At 39.6% G+C, this 15,117-nt stretch overlaps 2 protein-coding genes across 2 annotated transcripts; both read left to right on the forward strand.

Moving 5' to 3' along the window:
• The first annotated feature begins 2,369 nt into the window (after positions 1–2,369).
• Positions 2,370–9,178, forward strand: LOC122645111 (tRNA (carboxymethyluridine(34)-5-O)-methyltransferase-like). The gene is made up of 3 exons (XM_043838460.1): positions 2,370–2,487; positions 5,509–6,608; positions 9,048–9,178. The coding sequence occupies exons 2-3, from the start codon at positions 5,536–5,538 to the stop codon at positions 9,130–9,132; spliced, it is 1,158 nt and encodes a 385-aa protein (XP_043694395.1). The 5' UTR covers positions 2,370–2,487; positions 5,509–5,535; the 3' UTR covers positions 9,133–9,178.
• A 3,191-nt stretch (positions 9,179–12,369) lies between these two features.
• On the forward strand, positions 12,370–14,879 carry LOC122648661 (pentatricopeptide repeat-containing protein At2g22070). The gene has a single exon (XM_043841879.1). The coding sequence runs from the start codon at positions 12,370–12,372 to the stop codon at positions 14,746–14,748; it is 2,379 nt and encodes a 792-aa protein (XP_043697814.1). The 3' UTR covers positions 14,749–14,879.
• The last annotated feature ends 238 nt before the right edge of the window (positions 14,880–15,117 follow it).

The following is a 15,117-nucleotide window of genomic DNA, read 5'->3' on the forward strand; positions in this document are numbered from 1 at the left end:
TGAATCATATCTGTCAAGGGATGAAGGTCTGAGTTACACAAGTCAAGGATGTAAACAGATAATTGAAATCCGAATTTGATTCGCATCTGTGCTTATTTAGGAATATCAATATTCAATCATGGAATATCCGGATCGATCACATCTGATTCTTACCTGATCCGTATTCGATCTATTTACATCTCTACTTCTACTCTTCTAGGCATCATTATGTCTAGTGAAGTATAATGCTTCAGTATTTGTCACTTGGCAGTATATGAGTTAATTCATGTGATAGACGATACCACATACATCTCAATGACCAAAATAAATAAGGAAAATTGTTCAAACTCTAATTCAAATTTTTAATAAAATTACTAAAATACCATTAAATGGAGATAAATATAAAATACAATATGATATCTTTTGTAATTTTAGTTACTTCCTTTATTCATTTTAAGCTGAAATTGTACCAATGAGATGCTTGTCTGATCCTCTATCACATGGACTAACCCATGTATTTTCACATGGCAAAATATACTTCACTAAGCATAATGACGGGTTTCTTAAATGATGCTTTCAATAAAGAGTTTGTGGTGTCATAGCATCCTCATGACTCAAATTGAAAATGGTTTGCTTATGCCATATGGGTCTCGGCTCTCGACTTGTAGTTAGCCTTGTGAGGTATCGGACTCGTGCTAAGGCCTTGCTCGACCTTGTATATTTACTCCTTAATAAGTGGGTTAGGGTGTGTAACTCTATTCCCTCTCTTAAGTTCTTAATGTGGGATATAAAAATAAACAACTTTTTGAAAAAGGGAGGAGAAAGGACAAAGAGAAAGCATTCATTTTTGTCCTGCATTAGAAATTTAAGAAGAGAAGAAAGGAATGAGAATCTATAAATGGTAATTCAGATTTCAAAATTAATTACTATTGGGAAACCCAACCGGAATAGGACCAAGCCCATCTAGTCCTGAGCCCAGTAGGATCGAGCCTAGGTTGGGATATATCTCAACCCGACCTAGGTCACGCCAGGCTTGGACTGAAGAATGTGACCTCGGGCTGGGGGGATGGAATTAGGGCTGTAAACGGATCGGATTCGGCTCGGACAGTGCTATATCCGCATCCACATCCGATTAGCTCTTGGACGGATTCGGATAGTGCTAAACGGATATGGACATAGATACGGAACGAATATTTTATCCGTTTATATGTAAATATTAGCTTTTTGGATAGCTATAGCCTATCAATATCCACATCCGTTTAGCTTTCGGATAGATTCGTATAGTGCTAAATATATACGAATACGGATTTTGGCTATTCATTTACACCCCTAGATGGAATCCATCTGTAGACCCCACTTTGTGGATTCTATATCGTCAGCTCAAGGGCTTACAAGAGCCATCTTGTACGCCCCTGAACCCAACTCGTCCACAAAATCTGAACAAACTTAAAGGCCCACCCACTTTTTTCTTGGCTTGGGTTAAGATTTTAGCCTGTGGGTTGAGAGGTTGAGAAATCCCATCTTGAGGTTGGGCCAGATTGGGATAGGCTTTAGGAATCAGGCCCATAGTTGACAAATTTACAAATTACAATTAATTCGTGGAATCCAAAATTTTAATACAATTCTGGGAAAAATTGCATGTTCGAGAGCGTGGTTCTTGTGCTCAGACACAAGATGGAACAAAATGAACACCCCATGAAAGGGAAAATCTCATTCTTGATGATGCTTCTGCCTTTTATGCATGCTTCCATTGGCCCAATGCTCCAGTAGAGGCCACACTCTCTGACAAATAATGTTTTCAAATAAAATTGCATTTTATATTACAAAGGGCGAGAGAATGCTATCTGGCTGCATGTGGTGTGCAACTCCAGCGCCTAGAAACAGGGCTGCACAAAATGATCATTGTGCCCTCAAGTATTTCTATCTTTCAATGAGGGCATGACGTTCATTTTGCACAGCCTTGTGTCTAGGCATAGGAGCCGTACACCACATGCGATTAGGTAGCATTCTTTTCCGCTATTATTATTATTATCTGATGGAAGACAGAATGCCACCCAGTCGTGCATTGTGGCAGGTAGGCACACCCCTACTTTTCTATGGGGTGAGTGGTCATTTCGTGTCCGGTTATGTTTAGGCACAGGTACATGCCACACGCGGGACTGGGTGGCATTCATTTTCCTTTATTTTAATAAACTAAATGACAAAAAAATCCCTGCCAAGTCGCGTGACCTGGCAGCAAAAATTAGAACGCTACCTGACCGTGTTCCCTGTACAGGTGAAATGACTGCCCAACCCTCATTGCCCTAGCGTTGGTGCAGAGCCTCCCGACCGGGCAGCAAACAATTCCCCATTAATTAAACACTTTTATTCCTTAGCGTACGGTGTTAGGGCCGTCGCACTCTTCACCTTCGTAACCACCGGCCGCCGCTGGTAGCGTCTCTTGTCTCCCTCGGCAGTTCAGCGCTCTAGCCGTTCAGAGAAGATTATCTCCGGAGTCTGGCGACTTAAGTAAGTCCCTGCCCCGTATTCTCTCTTTTTATTTCTCGCGGCTTGTCTTGGCAGAGCTCTGCAACTCCCTCTTCCCTGTTCGTAGAGAAGGCAAGGAAAGAGAGGATGGAATTGTTCTTACTAAGACTCGTCTCTGGATTTAGAAGTTTTTTTTTTTTTGTGTGGATGATTAACAAAGATGTTGCCCCCGATGGGGTGAAAAGCAAGAACTATGTTGATAAATCTAAGGAGAACAATGAGTTGAATGCAAATAATGTTGTCGAAAAGTCGGATTTGAACTCGTTGCCACTGGGTTTGTTGGTAAAGATCACAACAATGATGGAAAGCTTAGTTCTGGGGGAGTGTCGATGCAGCTAAAGGTGAATGAATCCCTCTGATATGCTTGATGTGGCGTCTCAGAATCATGATGGTTTCATAGTTAGAAAACCAGAATTTTCAACTCCACTCCTCCTTCTCCAAAACTGGTGAGTCCGCGAGTCAAACCTGGTCTGGGCGAGTCATTTTTTTCAAATATCTTCCTTCCTCTCCGGGTGAGGAAGGACTGAGGGTATGGTTGTAATGTAGTCCTAGGTAGAAGTAGTCCCACTAGGAACCAGGGGAATAGGATCACCAAACAAGGCTGGCCGATTGGGACAGCTTAGGCTAATCAGGGCAGAATTAGGGTTAGGGTTAGGGTTTCGAGCTAGGGTTTTATTTGGTAATGATGTGCAGGTTTTTAGGAGTCTATTGGTGTAGGTTTGGATTGATTTGGATGAAGTTGAAAATCTAGGGTTTCGGGTTAGAGGCCTTGTAAAAATGGAGTGTTTTCAGGATCTAGGGTTTAGGGGTGGATTTTGGGAAAGGGGTTTATAGGGTATTAATGGGCAGGTCTAGGGGGTTATTTTGGTATAAAGAAGTTAGGATTTGGATGAGTTACAAAATTCTGCAATTTAGGGCAGAATTGGATTTAGGGTTTTGATGGACAGTTTGGGTTGCAACTAAGATCGAGTGGAGGGATAAGGCTAGACAGATTTTAGAGCAAGGCTAGGGTTATGGGAATCAATTAGGGTTAAGTGGAGGATTAAGAAGATGAATTAAATTGCAGAATTATAAAACTACTTACTTGAATTAACACTGATCTCCAACAGTAGTAGATTGAAGAAAAGCTAAGAGAGGACCCCCCAATCTACAAGATGCAATGAGTCACTGGGGATTCCAGTCCTTCAACCTTGATATTACTCACAAGGAGGGGTCTTGATATGACACACAAGACAGTCTCTGAAGAGAGAAGCAACAACAGCAAAGACAGCAGCAAAACAATATTTTTTCTTACTCAAATTCGTATGTAATGCTGGCCTCCCATACAAACTTATATAGAAGACTCAAAAATAAACTTAGACACTAAAGAAGAATGGCCTAACCATATCCCTAACCTATTAGGTAACTTAAACTGACTAGGAAACTAGAATACTAAAGGAATAGACTCAAAACATGGCTGGACTTATAGAGTCCTAATCCAGTCCAACTTACATCACATGACCACTTAAGTTGTCACATAACCACTTAACCAAGTCACATGATCACTTAAATTGAATCAATTGAATTCAACCAATTTGAACCGGTTCAATTAAAAAACATAAAAATAAACTAAGTATTGGGCTAATCCCGTATGCAACCTATGTATCCCTAGTTTAGGCTCATTAAAGTGATCTAATACATAGAAAACCCTTGGGAACAAAGGCCCAACATGTATATAACCCAACCCTAGGCCTATTTCTAAAGAAATAAACCAATTTCTATGATGAACCTGCATCAGGTTGCTTCACTGGGAGAAGGAAAAAATAGGCTAATATTGAAGACAAGAAACAAAAATTCAAAGGTTATGTTTAGTTGTAAACCAAACTTATGGTCTATAACCAGTGTCTGGCTCCTCTCTCTCTCTCTCTCTCTCTCTCTCTCTGTGTTGGGTATGATGGATTGATGGTTCTGAATGAAGCTTATTTTTAATATCTTTACCAAAAAAAAAAAAGAATGAAGCTTTTGATGGATAATATAAATACTTACACTTCTGTTATATATATAATTTATGAAACTCAACTCAACTCAACTCAGCCTTATCCCAACTTGCACCACTAACTCATCAAATGTTGCATTTACACTCTCTCCGGTTTCTAGCCTCTCTGACCCCCTCCCTCTCTTGGGGACTCCCATCTCCCCTATCAAGCAAGAAACCCTAGCATTTGTTATTTTATCCTCTCCTGTTACAGCACGGTGCTGTAATGCATCGTGCGGCAGCTGGACAGGCCATGTGCACCATGTGGGGCCCGCTGTGCCACATGGCCTGTGCAGTGCCACACGATGCGTTACAGCACCCTGCTGTAACAGGGGACGATAACGATTCTACTAGTTATTCCCCCCCCCCCCTCTTTTTCCTTTTTTTTACACTCCTTTCTAAACTCTATAATTGTCAGTGAAATCTAGGCATTACGATATGAAGTGAACTTTCCATCAGGCACCAGCCACTGGATCTCTGCTTGTGAACCAATAACTGGGGATATGTGCCTCCCTTCTACAACTTAACAATGGGGAAATTTTATCTGAAAGAAAATTTGAGGGCACACATTCCTTATGTATATATTTTGAAACTCCTTTCAATATTTGATCTCTGATATCCCACATTAGAGTTATTATTCTTTTGAATGCGCCCTGACCAGGTTTTGAGTCTAATGTGTGTTTAGATGTTGCCCATTTTAGACCTCATATGTGATGCCACCTCTCCAAAATCTTACTTTCTCCATTTGTTTAATTGGTACTCAATTTTAAAAAAAAAAAATTTGTTTGTAACAGCCACTCCTGTGCCTGGCAAAATGGTCCTTAAAAATGGTTCATATCAAAACATCCTGGGGAGTTTGATACTTGCATTCTTTCTACCTATGCTGTTACTCTATATGCTTGGGGTGAACATATTCAGTTGTTCAACCCTTCTGTTTCTAAATTTATTATAGATAGATTAACTAATTCATGGATGTGGTACTTTTGCAGCTTAGAATTTATGGTGACTTGTGATTGATGGTCATTAGTGTTGCCAGAGTTCAGAAGTTCTTGAATGTATCTCTGGATTTCATTACTTCTTCTATTGGTATAGTTTGTACGGTTGGCAATCAGAGAGCCTTTAATTCAATGACAGATTCCCAAGTAGATGGTGCGTCCAGTTTGCTTCCTCTTGATGGAGAATTTCGTTTTCAGCATCCTATTGCAGTGAGCGGGGACAAGTCATCAAGTGTTCAATCCACCCCAGATATTGAAAAGAAGTATGTCCATCACGTATATGATGCCATTGCTCCTCATTTCAGCTCCACACGATTTGCAAAGTGGCCAAAAGTTGCTACTTTTCTCAATTCCTTGCCACTGGGATCCCTTATTTTGGATGCAGGCTGTGGAAATGGAAAGTACTTGGGTTTAAATCTTGATTGCTTTTACATAGGCTGTGATATTAGTGCTCCTCTTATCACTATATGTGCAGGAAGAGGGCATGAAGTCATTGTTGCAGATGCTGTAAATCTCCCCTACCGAGCCGAATTTGGTGATGCAGCATTCTCTATTGCTGTATTGCATCACTTAAGCACAGAAAGCAGAAGGAAGAAAGCTATAGCTGAATTAGTTCGAGCTGTTAGGAAGGGTGGCATGGTCCTAATAACAGTTTGGGCAGTAGAACAAGAGGATAGGTCATTGGTTACCAAGTGGACTCCTCTTACCCAGAAGTACACAGAGGAGTGGATAGGTCCTGGTAGTCCTCGTGTCCGTAATTCTTCAATCCTGACACTAGAAAGCATCCCAGAAACTGAGAAAAATGGTGCCCGAGATCAATTAAGAGATTCTGAGCAGTTATCTAAGGACACAACAAGGGAAACTACACATTTATCCTTGAAAAATGATGATAGTTCAGTTGCTCTCCAAAATGGGAAGAATATTGAAAATCAGCAGGAATATTTCATCCCTTGGCACTTGCCTTATCATCGTGCTGAAGTTAGTGGTGCCTCTGCTTGTGCTCTTGCAAATGGACTGGCTAAGAAAGATGATAAAAAAGGTGCTGTAGTGTACAATAGATATTACCATGTCTTCATTGAAGGCGAGCTTGAAAGGTAAGAGCTTATTTATCTCTACGGATTGCATTCCTTTTAAAGTCCTATGCATGTTTTAAATTGATATTCATTCTTCCGACTTCTTTGGGCTCTTATTAGTTATTATTTAATATTCAGCATCCTTTGCTAGAACTTTATCACCAATACCGATACAGCGAGGAGACATCCCAAAACCTATTCTTTGTGACACTCACCAGCTGTGGCATATCTTCTTTTCATTATTTGCAAAGATATGGAGAAAAGGATAAGATGGCTCTAATGATCTGATGGGGTTGGTTTTAAATTATGGCAATAGTGAACTTACATATCCTTCCCCTCCCTACCCTACCTTGCACATTCCCCTGCCCTTTTCCCTTTTGATATTTATTTGTTTTGATTATTTTGTACATTGTGTGGTTTGTTACTTTTTTTAGCTGTAGGTACTACTACAGATTTAAGAAAATATATCTTCTTTGTTATACTTTTATAATTTATGAATATGTCCTCTTTTACTGAACCCTGAATTTCCAAGTATATGCTTGATATTGATGAACATATTAGTATAGCATTCAATAATTATTTGAAAGGTTCGAGTCTGAGCTTTACAAGAACCTCATATTGAGTCTTTGTCGACTCAAAATTACTCGTTTGATAGGAATAGTAACTTCTTTTTGTTTTGGGTGAACAATACAATTTCATTCAGAGTAAATCAGACTTCACAGGAGATTGTTCGCCCACACAAATATGACCAGCCCAATGCCAAACCCAACAAAGACAACAGATTAGATGACATCCTAAATTCAGGATGTCTTTCCACCCTGACTTGGCTGACTCGTCAACCATGATATTAGCAAATTGTTAGAAACACTAAGAGATCTAGCGCTTATAATGAGGTTAATATCTCTCCAAGGTTATCCACTTCTGAACTTCATCTTCGTTGTTGATTGATGCATCATCACCTTCAATGAACAAATCATTGCATTCTTAGTCAAGGATTGAGATCTCGGTTCCGTACCAGGTTTTGGTCAGGCCTGAAACCAAGATGTGCCAGTTCTCGTTTCAAGTTTTCTACTCTAGGTTTCGACCCTGGGCCTCTTTGGGTTGAAACCAAGGGTTGAAACTTGAGTTTTGTTTTGTCCAGGCCCAAAACCGAGATGACTCGGAGTTCGGTCAGTTTTGACCGAGATTTTGTTCCATGTTCTTAGTACTTGGACCTGCAAGCGGCAAGCCCATGATATGGCCTTATCTCTAGAATTACAAATGCCAATTGGACCTGAACACTTAACAGTCCAGTCCTTTCATGATCCAAGAATACCCAGATTGCCCCACTATCAAAGTTGATCTGGATAATCGTGTGTGGAGTAAAAGACAAAAAAAAAAACTGAAAAGCGACAGAATATGTTAGAAGTGCTTTTGAAGTGTGTACAAAACATATAAATACATTGTTCAATGTTCACACAAAAAAAATGTTAAATGCACTTCTAGCTTTCAAAAGGGAAGACTCCCACCATCATGGACTATATCTCTATGAATCCTCTTGACTGAACCTTTTTCCTTCAGGGGTTTGTTGGTTTCTTTCTTTCCAAATACCCCAATATATATCAAAATGGTAAGTAGTTCTAGTTCCGATAGAATTCTCTCTCTCTCTCTCACACACACACACACACACACACACACATGGAAACACATGTTTATGTTGTTCTATTGGGACAATACCCAAGCTAACCTAATCCAACCCTAATAAATAGTATCAGACGTTCTAGCAATAGAGCATGAGATAGAAAAGTGGTTAACCAACTGTTGTTCTCTTCTGCGTATGATGCATTCATTGGCCAAATGAATGATATGGCTTTATTGATAAATCTATGGTAAGGAGCTCTTCAGGTACTAAGAATAGCCAATGAACCTTAAGGCTGTGTAGATAATTTATGGAGTCTCGTCAGGTACTAGGATTATCTGAAAGCAAGAAATAAGAGCCAGCATATGCAAGGAAAAGGTACTTTCTGTACTGGTGTTTCTCTTTTCTGTGAGTGCTCTTGGTTCAGTTTTTTGAGGTTTTAGGTTCAATCTTTGACAACCCATTAAATGGGAAGAAGTTCTTGGAGTGATACTCTGTCAGATTCCCCACTCCAGTACATCCATCTCCACACCCCCCCCCCCAAAAAAAAGAGAGGGGGACAAGCTGTTCAATACAGACAGTCCACCTAATAGTGTTTTTTCAATGAATACTACTTTGATATTTGGAAATAGTGAATCAATTAACAAGTAAGCTTTTGGGTTAGCTGCATTTGCATATTAGATAATCAGCACAAATGAAATTTCTTAGGGCATCACTCTTGTCAAAAAGAAAGAGAGAGGAACACAATCTGTACCCTTAAAATTTCTCCATGCTATTTGTATCTTGTTCTGGTAGTATTTTGTTATCAACACAAGAGGTAACATCTTTAAATCCCTTTGCAGGTTAGTCTCCGGAATAGACAATACTGTCATCATTGATCGATTTTATGACAAGTCCAACTGGTGTATTATTCTCAAGAAGACATAAGCTTGTACATGCCTTGAGTGTATGCAAATTGTAAAAAATTCTCCATACTATTTGTATCTTGTTCTGGTAGTATTTGTTATCAACACAAGAGCTTACATCTTTAAATCCCTTTGCAGGTTAGTTTTCGGAATAGACAATACTGTCATCATTGATCGATTTTATGATAAGTCCAACTGGTGTATTATTCTCAAGAAGACATAAGCTTGTTGTACACGCCTTGAGTGTGTGCAAACAATCAGCAATGAATTTCGTTCACCATTTTGCTGCATCTCATGGAAGAAAATTGAACACTCACACTTGAGTTTCTAGTGGAGATCTCATAGGCAAGTGTGCTCCTCCTCAAACTTCTCCTCTTCCTCCTTTTCTCTGTAACCTTGATTTTATCTATTCTATGTGGTTTTATATAAAAGATCGTGGTTGCCTTTTGCTCTGGCTGATTTCTCCTCCTCCATCTTCTTCTTTCTTCCTCTCTAAACATTGATTTTTCTCTATTCTAGGTAGTTTTATATAAGAGATTGTGGTTGCCCTAATGCTCTGGCTGATTTATGTGAGATGAAGCAATTGCTATTTAAATGTTGCTTTCAAAGAAAATGGGGAGGCATTATTACAACCTTTTCACCAAGAAATTGGACATGGGGAGGTTACAAAAAATAAAAAGAGTTGTACCATTCCATCAGATCTTGGAAGAAGTCGTCTCTCTTGCGACAAGAGGCCTTGGTATTCTCTCATGCTTGCAGCAACTATACACCTAATGGAGCTTCCAATTCCCTTTACCTATGGCATTAACATTTATATACCATTATATGCAGTTATCATCCATATTTCTACATTAACTCTCTCTCTCTCTCTCTCTCAGCCCTCGCTCTCGTAACTTGTTGCCATTGTGTTTCCATCGAAGTTGATGGACTTCCATTCTTGCAATGCGAAAAATTTCAGATTTTTCAGCATGTGTGTGTGTGTGTGTGTGTGTGTGTGTGTGTGTGGAGGGGAGGGATGTCATGGAATGGTTCTGCAACTCCAGTGGAAAGATGCTGTATAGGGGAAATCAATTAAGCAGACCTGATTATTAATTGGTTTTGATTTATGAAATTGAAATTGATTAATCGGTTTATGTTTCGTTACATCTCGAACTGTTGCCAGTACCTAGTAGGAAGTCAAGCTCTCCAATTCATTAGGAAAAGGTTTGTGTTACACATAATTTTTTGGGCAGGAGTTGTCTGTGCGGGCAAGTGTGGCCCTATGCGTATGGGACTAATGGGAGTGCATGTAGCAGCATCAACAGGGCAGGCATAACCACCTTTCGTGGGGGTGTGGTAGTTATTTTGCCCCAATGTTTGTGGATGTAGGGGTATAAAATCAGCCAGATTCTGCCCTATGTTTCTGGGCATGGCGGTCAATCTGTACTACATTTTGAGGGTTAGGGCAAAATCTGGTTGATTTTGGTTGATTCTTAGCTGATTTTGACTGATTGAAATCAGAATTGAATTGGAATCAGCCGAGACCAGACCCAACTCTGGTGCTTGTAGGGTCGATTGAACTGCTCTCTCTAGCGAGGCTTTAATGCTTTATACTTGGATTAATACAGTCGGATCAATTGGAGTGGAAATCCGAAACTCGCCGCACAAGTTCATTGAAGTCTTTATCCTTAGGTACGGAATGAGACATGGGATCAGAATCAGTAAGACTAGTCGCCACCTTAAAAATTGGAATAGAAAAGAAGAAGCAAAATTTTCCCAAAATCTATAATATGTTTGAAGTTTTTGATTCAATAAACTCGGAGATCTTGCTAGAACAGTTAAGTTTAATTGATTTCTAATATTTTACTGATTAAACAGAAGAAAACAATGGCAAAATAAACATCTAACATGAATAATAGGCAAATTCAAAAAGGGATTGCAATGTGATTCTTATCAATTTATCTGACTTGGTTTCAGGAATTAGTTGGAAAACCAGATTTTGATTGAGGTGAGTTTTCCAAGTCCACCAAGTCAAAATTTTGGAAAATTTGATCAAGAGTCACGTAGCGTAGACTAAGTAGGATAAAAAAAATAATGAGATTGGATCATAAATTGTCCGAATCAAATAAGACTCGGTATTGTCACCCGAGTTATGACAAAAACCATAAATTTGATTCACTTCTATGCATTGATACGTGATTCCCTATTTTTTTTCCAGGTTTTCCCCTATTGTTTTCTGTAATTTTCTGACTTTTACTGATTATAAATATTTATTGCAATAAAAAAATTAAAAAAAAATGTGACTCACTTTGACCTTGATAAAGTTGAGTCAACGAATTTTTCTGAAAAACAAGTCAAATCATAAAACCTGATTTTTCAACTATGCCCTGGATTAATCCCGATGACCCGAAATCTATATATTCCAGACATCTAAGGATATTTCGGGGTACAGAATTGATCAGTGATTCCTATTCAAATTAACCGATTCCAATCTCTAAAACCTTGGGTTCAGATTTCAGAAGAAGACGAGATGAATTAAAACTCTCCCATGATGAGTTTATTTCCTATTTTACCTGACCTAAAACCCACGAATCTAAGATTCATTGTTTCACGGGAATATGAATTTGATGCTCCCTGAACCTGTGTTGAGTCTTTCTTGCTCTCTTTTCTCGTCACCCCCGCCTTTCCCTTGGTCCTTTGTCACAGTTCTCCCCTCGCCTACCTTAGTTTATCTTTATAGCTTGAAGCTTGAGACTTGACAGAGAGCCTCCACTGCCAAAATTGGATTTGCAATTCAGATCGTCTGCCGCGCTACTGTCCGTAGCGGCCTATGCGACGCAGACTGAACCGCATGCGTAATGATCACCTTACCCCTGCTTGGGCAAGGCGTTTGGGCAGGGGTAAGGCGAAATGGAAGCGGTAGGGAGCTGAAGTTTACATGCTGACAAAGCAATTTTTCTTTCTCTTTTCTGATTTTCTAGAGCATACCTAATGAAGACAGATAAATTAGTTCTTCAAATGCGACTCAGAAAGCTCTTTCAACTGCAAAAGAAAGCAAAGAGAGTCGAAAGGCGAATAGCGGAATATGTACTTGCTCTTTCCTGCTTGTGAATCACAAATCCGATTTAGATTGCTCTGCGGCTGGTTCTATTCCCTCCAATTCAATTTTTTAAAGTTTCAAGTGGTGCCTGTTTAGTCTCATTTGTTCAAGCTGGGACGAAACAGTTTTATTTGTATCAAAACCCCTTAATGGGTCTTCTTCTGCTTCTTCTTCTTAGAAATGTTTCGCAGGGACCTTTCTCCTTCTCCTCCTTCTCTTCCTCCTCCCCTTTCTCTTGCAGATTTCTACGCCTCTCTCCTCCAGACAAGTCTGAAAAACAAAGACCCTGTTTCTGGAAAATCAGTTCATGCTCTAGTAGTCAAAACTAGTCTTCACCTCGGTGTGTTCTTGATGAACAATCTGATCAATTTCTATGCAAAATCCGGATTAATATCTGATGCCCACCGTCTATTCCATGAAATGCCTGTCAAGAATAACTTTTCATGGAACATTTTACTTTCAGCATATGCGAAACAAGGTAGGATTAACACAGCGCGTCAAGTATTTGAGGAAATGCCTTACCGTGACTCGGTGTCATGGTCTGTGTTGATCGTGGGTCATAATCAAATGGGCTTCTTTGAAGATGCAATTCGGATTTTTCTAGACATGATTTCTTCTAGAGTTACACCCACACAGTTTACATTTACTAATATTCTGGCCTCTTGTGCTGCCATGGAAGCTTTGGATATAGGCAAGAAGGTTCATTCCTTTATTGTTAAACTTGGGTTGAGTAGCTACATTCCAGTGGCGAATTCCCTCCTTAACATGTATGGAAAATCTGGGGATCAAACAATGGCAAAGATTGTTTTTGATAGGATGAGATTGAGGAGCACATCAAGTTGGAATGCTATGATTTCGTTGCACACTCAATCTGACCGTATCGATCTTGCTCTTGCCCTATTTGAGCAAATGACAGAACGAGATATTGTTTCTTGGAACTCGATAATTGCAGGCTACAATCAACACGGATATGATCGGGATGCTTTGACTTTCTTCACAAGAATGCTAAAAGAATACTTTGTAAATCCTGATACCTTCACATTTGTTAGTTCTCTGTCAGCTTGTGGGAATCTGGAGATGTTGAAACATGGGAAACAAATTCATGCTCAAATTATTAGATCTAGAACTGATACTTATGGCCCAGTTGGAAATGCTCTGATTTCAATGTACTCCAAGTCTGGTGGAGTTGAAATTGCCCAGAAGATATTCAGCAGAAGTGCAACTACCGATCTCAATGTAATCTCATTTACAGCTCTAATTGATGGCTACATCAAGCTTGGGGACATCAGCCCTGCCAGACAGATTTTTGACTCGATGAAATATCGTGATGTGGTTGCATGGACTGCCATGATTGTAGGTTATGTGCAAAATGGATTTAATAATGATGCAATTGAGCTCTTTAGATCCATGCTGAAGGAAGGCCCCAAGCCTAACAACTTCACCCTGGCAGCAATGCTAAGTGTTTGTTCTAGTTTGGCTTCTCTGGAACATGGGAAGCAAATTCATGCTAGTGCTATAAGGTCAGGAGAAGAATTATCAGTTTCTGTAGGCAATGCCCTCATTACCATGTATGCCAAAGCTGGGACCATTGAAGGGGCCAGACGTGTGTTTAATCAAGTCCATTGGAACAGAGATACTGTCTCTTGGACCTCTATGATCGTAGCTTTAGCTCAACATGGTCTGGGAGAAGAAGCCATAGCGTTGTTTGAAAAGATGCTTACGTTTGGAGTCCAACCTGATCATATAACATATGTTGGAGTGATCTCTGCATGTACCCATGCAGGGTTGGTAGAAAAAGGTCAGAATTACTTTAATTTAATGCAGAATGTACACATGATTGAACCCACCCAAAGCCATTATGCCTGCATGATTGACTTGTTTGGACGTGCTGGATTATTCCAAGAAGCCCAAGATGTCATAGAGAAGATGCCAATCAAACCAGATGTTATAGGTTGGGGTTCACTTTTAGCATCTTGCAAGGTTCATAAAAATGTGGAGTTGGCAAGAACTGCTGCAGAGAATTTGCTAAGTATTGACCCAGAACACAGTGGGGCCTATTCTGCTCTTGCCAATGTATATTCTGCGTGTGGAAGATGGAACGATGCTGCTAAGATCCGAAAGTTAATGAAGGATAGAGGTGTAAAGAAAGATCAAGGATTTAGTTGGATTCAGATCAAGAATAAAGTTCATGTTTTTGGGGTTGAAGATGGTAGTCACCCACAGAAAGATGCAATCTATCAGGCAATTGCAAAGCTGTGGGAGGAGATTAAAAAGATGGGTTTCATCCCCGACACTGAAGCAGTATTACATGATCTTGAAGAAGAGTTGAAGGAACAGATATTGAGCCATCACAGTGAGAAGCTTGCACTTGCATTTGGGCTTATAAGTACTCCTGAGAAAACAACATTAAGGATCATGAAGAACCTCAGAGTATGTAGTGACTGCCACTTGGCCTTTAAGTTCATCTCTAAGCTTGTGGGAAGAGAAATCATATTGAGGGATGTCACCCGTTTTCACCATTTCAAGGATGGATCATGTTCTTGTCAGGATTATTGGTAAATTCAAGAGTTAATTATCATGTTATGTATGGCAACCTTGACATTATGTATTTAATCCCAGCTTACTGGAATACCCTGGGGGAAAAGTTTCCAAGCACCTATTATTATATTTTTCAAAGATCCTTATCCAGTTACTTAAAGTTTCCTGTTAGTTTGCAATCCAAGCTTTATCTAAAATGTAAGTAGCAGATTGAGAAGGGTTACAAGATCTTGTTAGGATATGGGGTGGCGTTTGGGACTGGTCAATGGTTGCAGAACTAAGTTCCCCTCTCTCTCTCTCTCTCTCCAAGCACCCATAATTATATTTTTCAAAGATCCTTATCCAGTTACTTAAAAGTTTCCTGTTAGTTTGCAAACCAAACTTTATCTA

This window comes from Telopea speciosissima, chromosome 1 (genome assembly GCF_018873765.1).
Source record: "Telopea speciosissima isolate NSW1024214 ecotype Mountain lineage chromosome 1, Tspe_v1, whole genome shotgun sequence".
Lineage (NCBI taxonomy): Eukaryota > Viridiplantae > Streptophyta > Magnoliopsida > Proteales > Proteaceae > Telopea > Telopea speciosissima.

What these genes read in the sequence shown, in the direction of transcription:
- LOC122645111 (XM_043838460.1), top strand. Translation starts at nt 5,536, where the DNA reads ATGGTCATTAGTGTTGCCAGAGTTCAGAAGTTCTTGAATGTATCTCTG. An exon ending in ATTGAAGGCGAGCTTGAAAG is followed by an intron (nt 6,609 to 9,047) that starts GTAAGAGCTTAT and finishes ATCCCTTTGCAG; the next exon opens with GTTAGTCTCCGGAATAGACA.
- LOC122648661 (XM_043841879.1), top strand. Translation starts at nt 12,370, where the DNA reads ATGTTTCGCAGGGACCTTTCTCCTTCTCCTCCTTCTCTTCCTCCTCCC.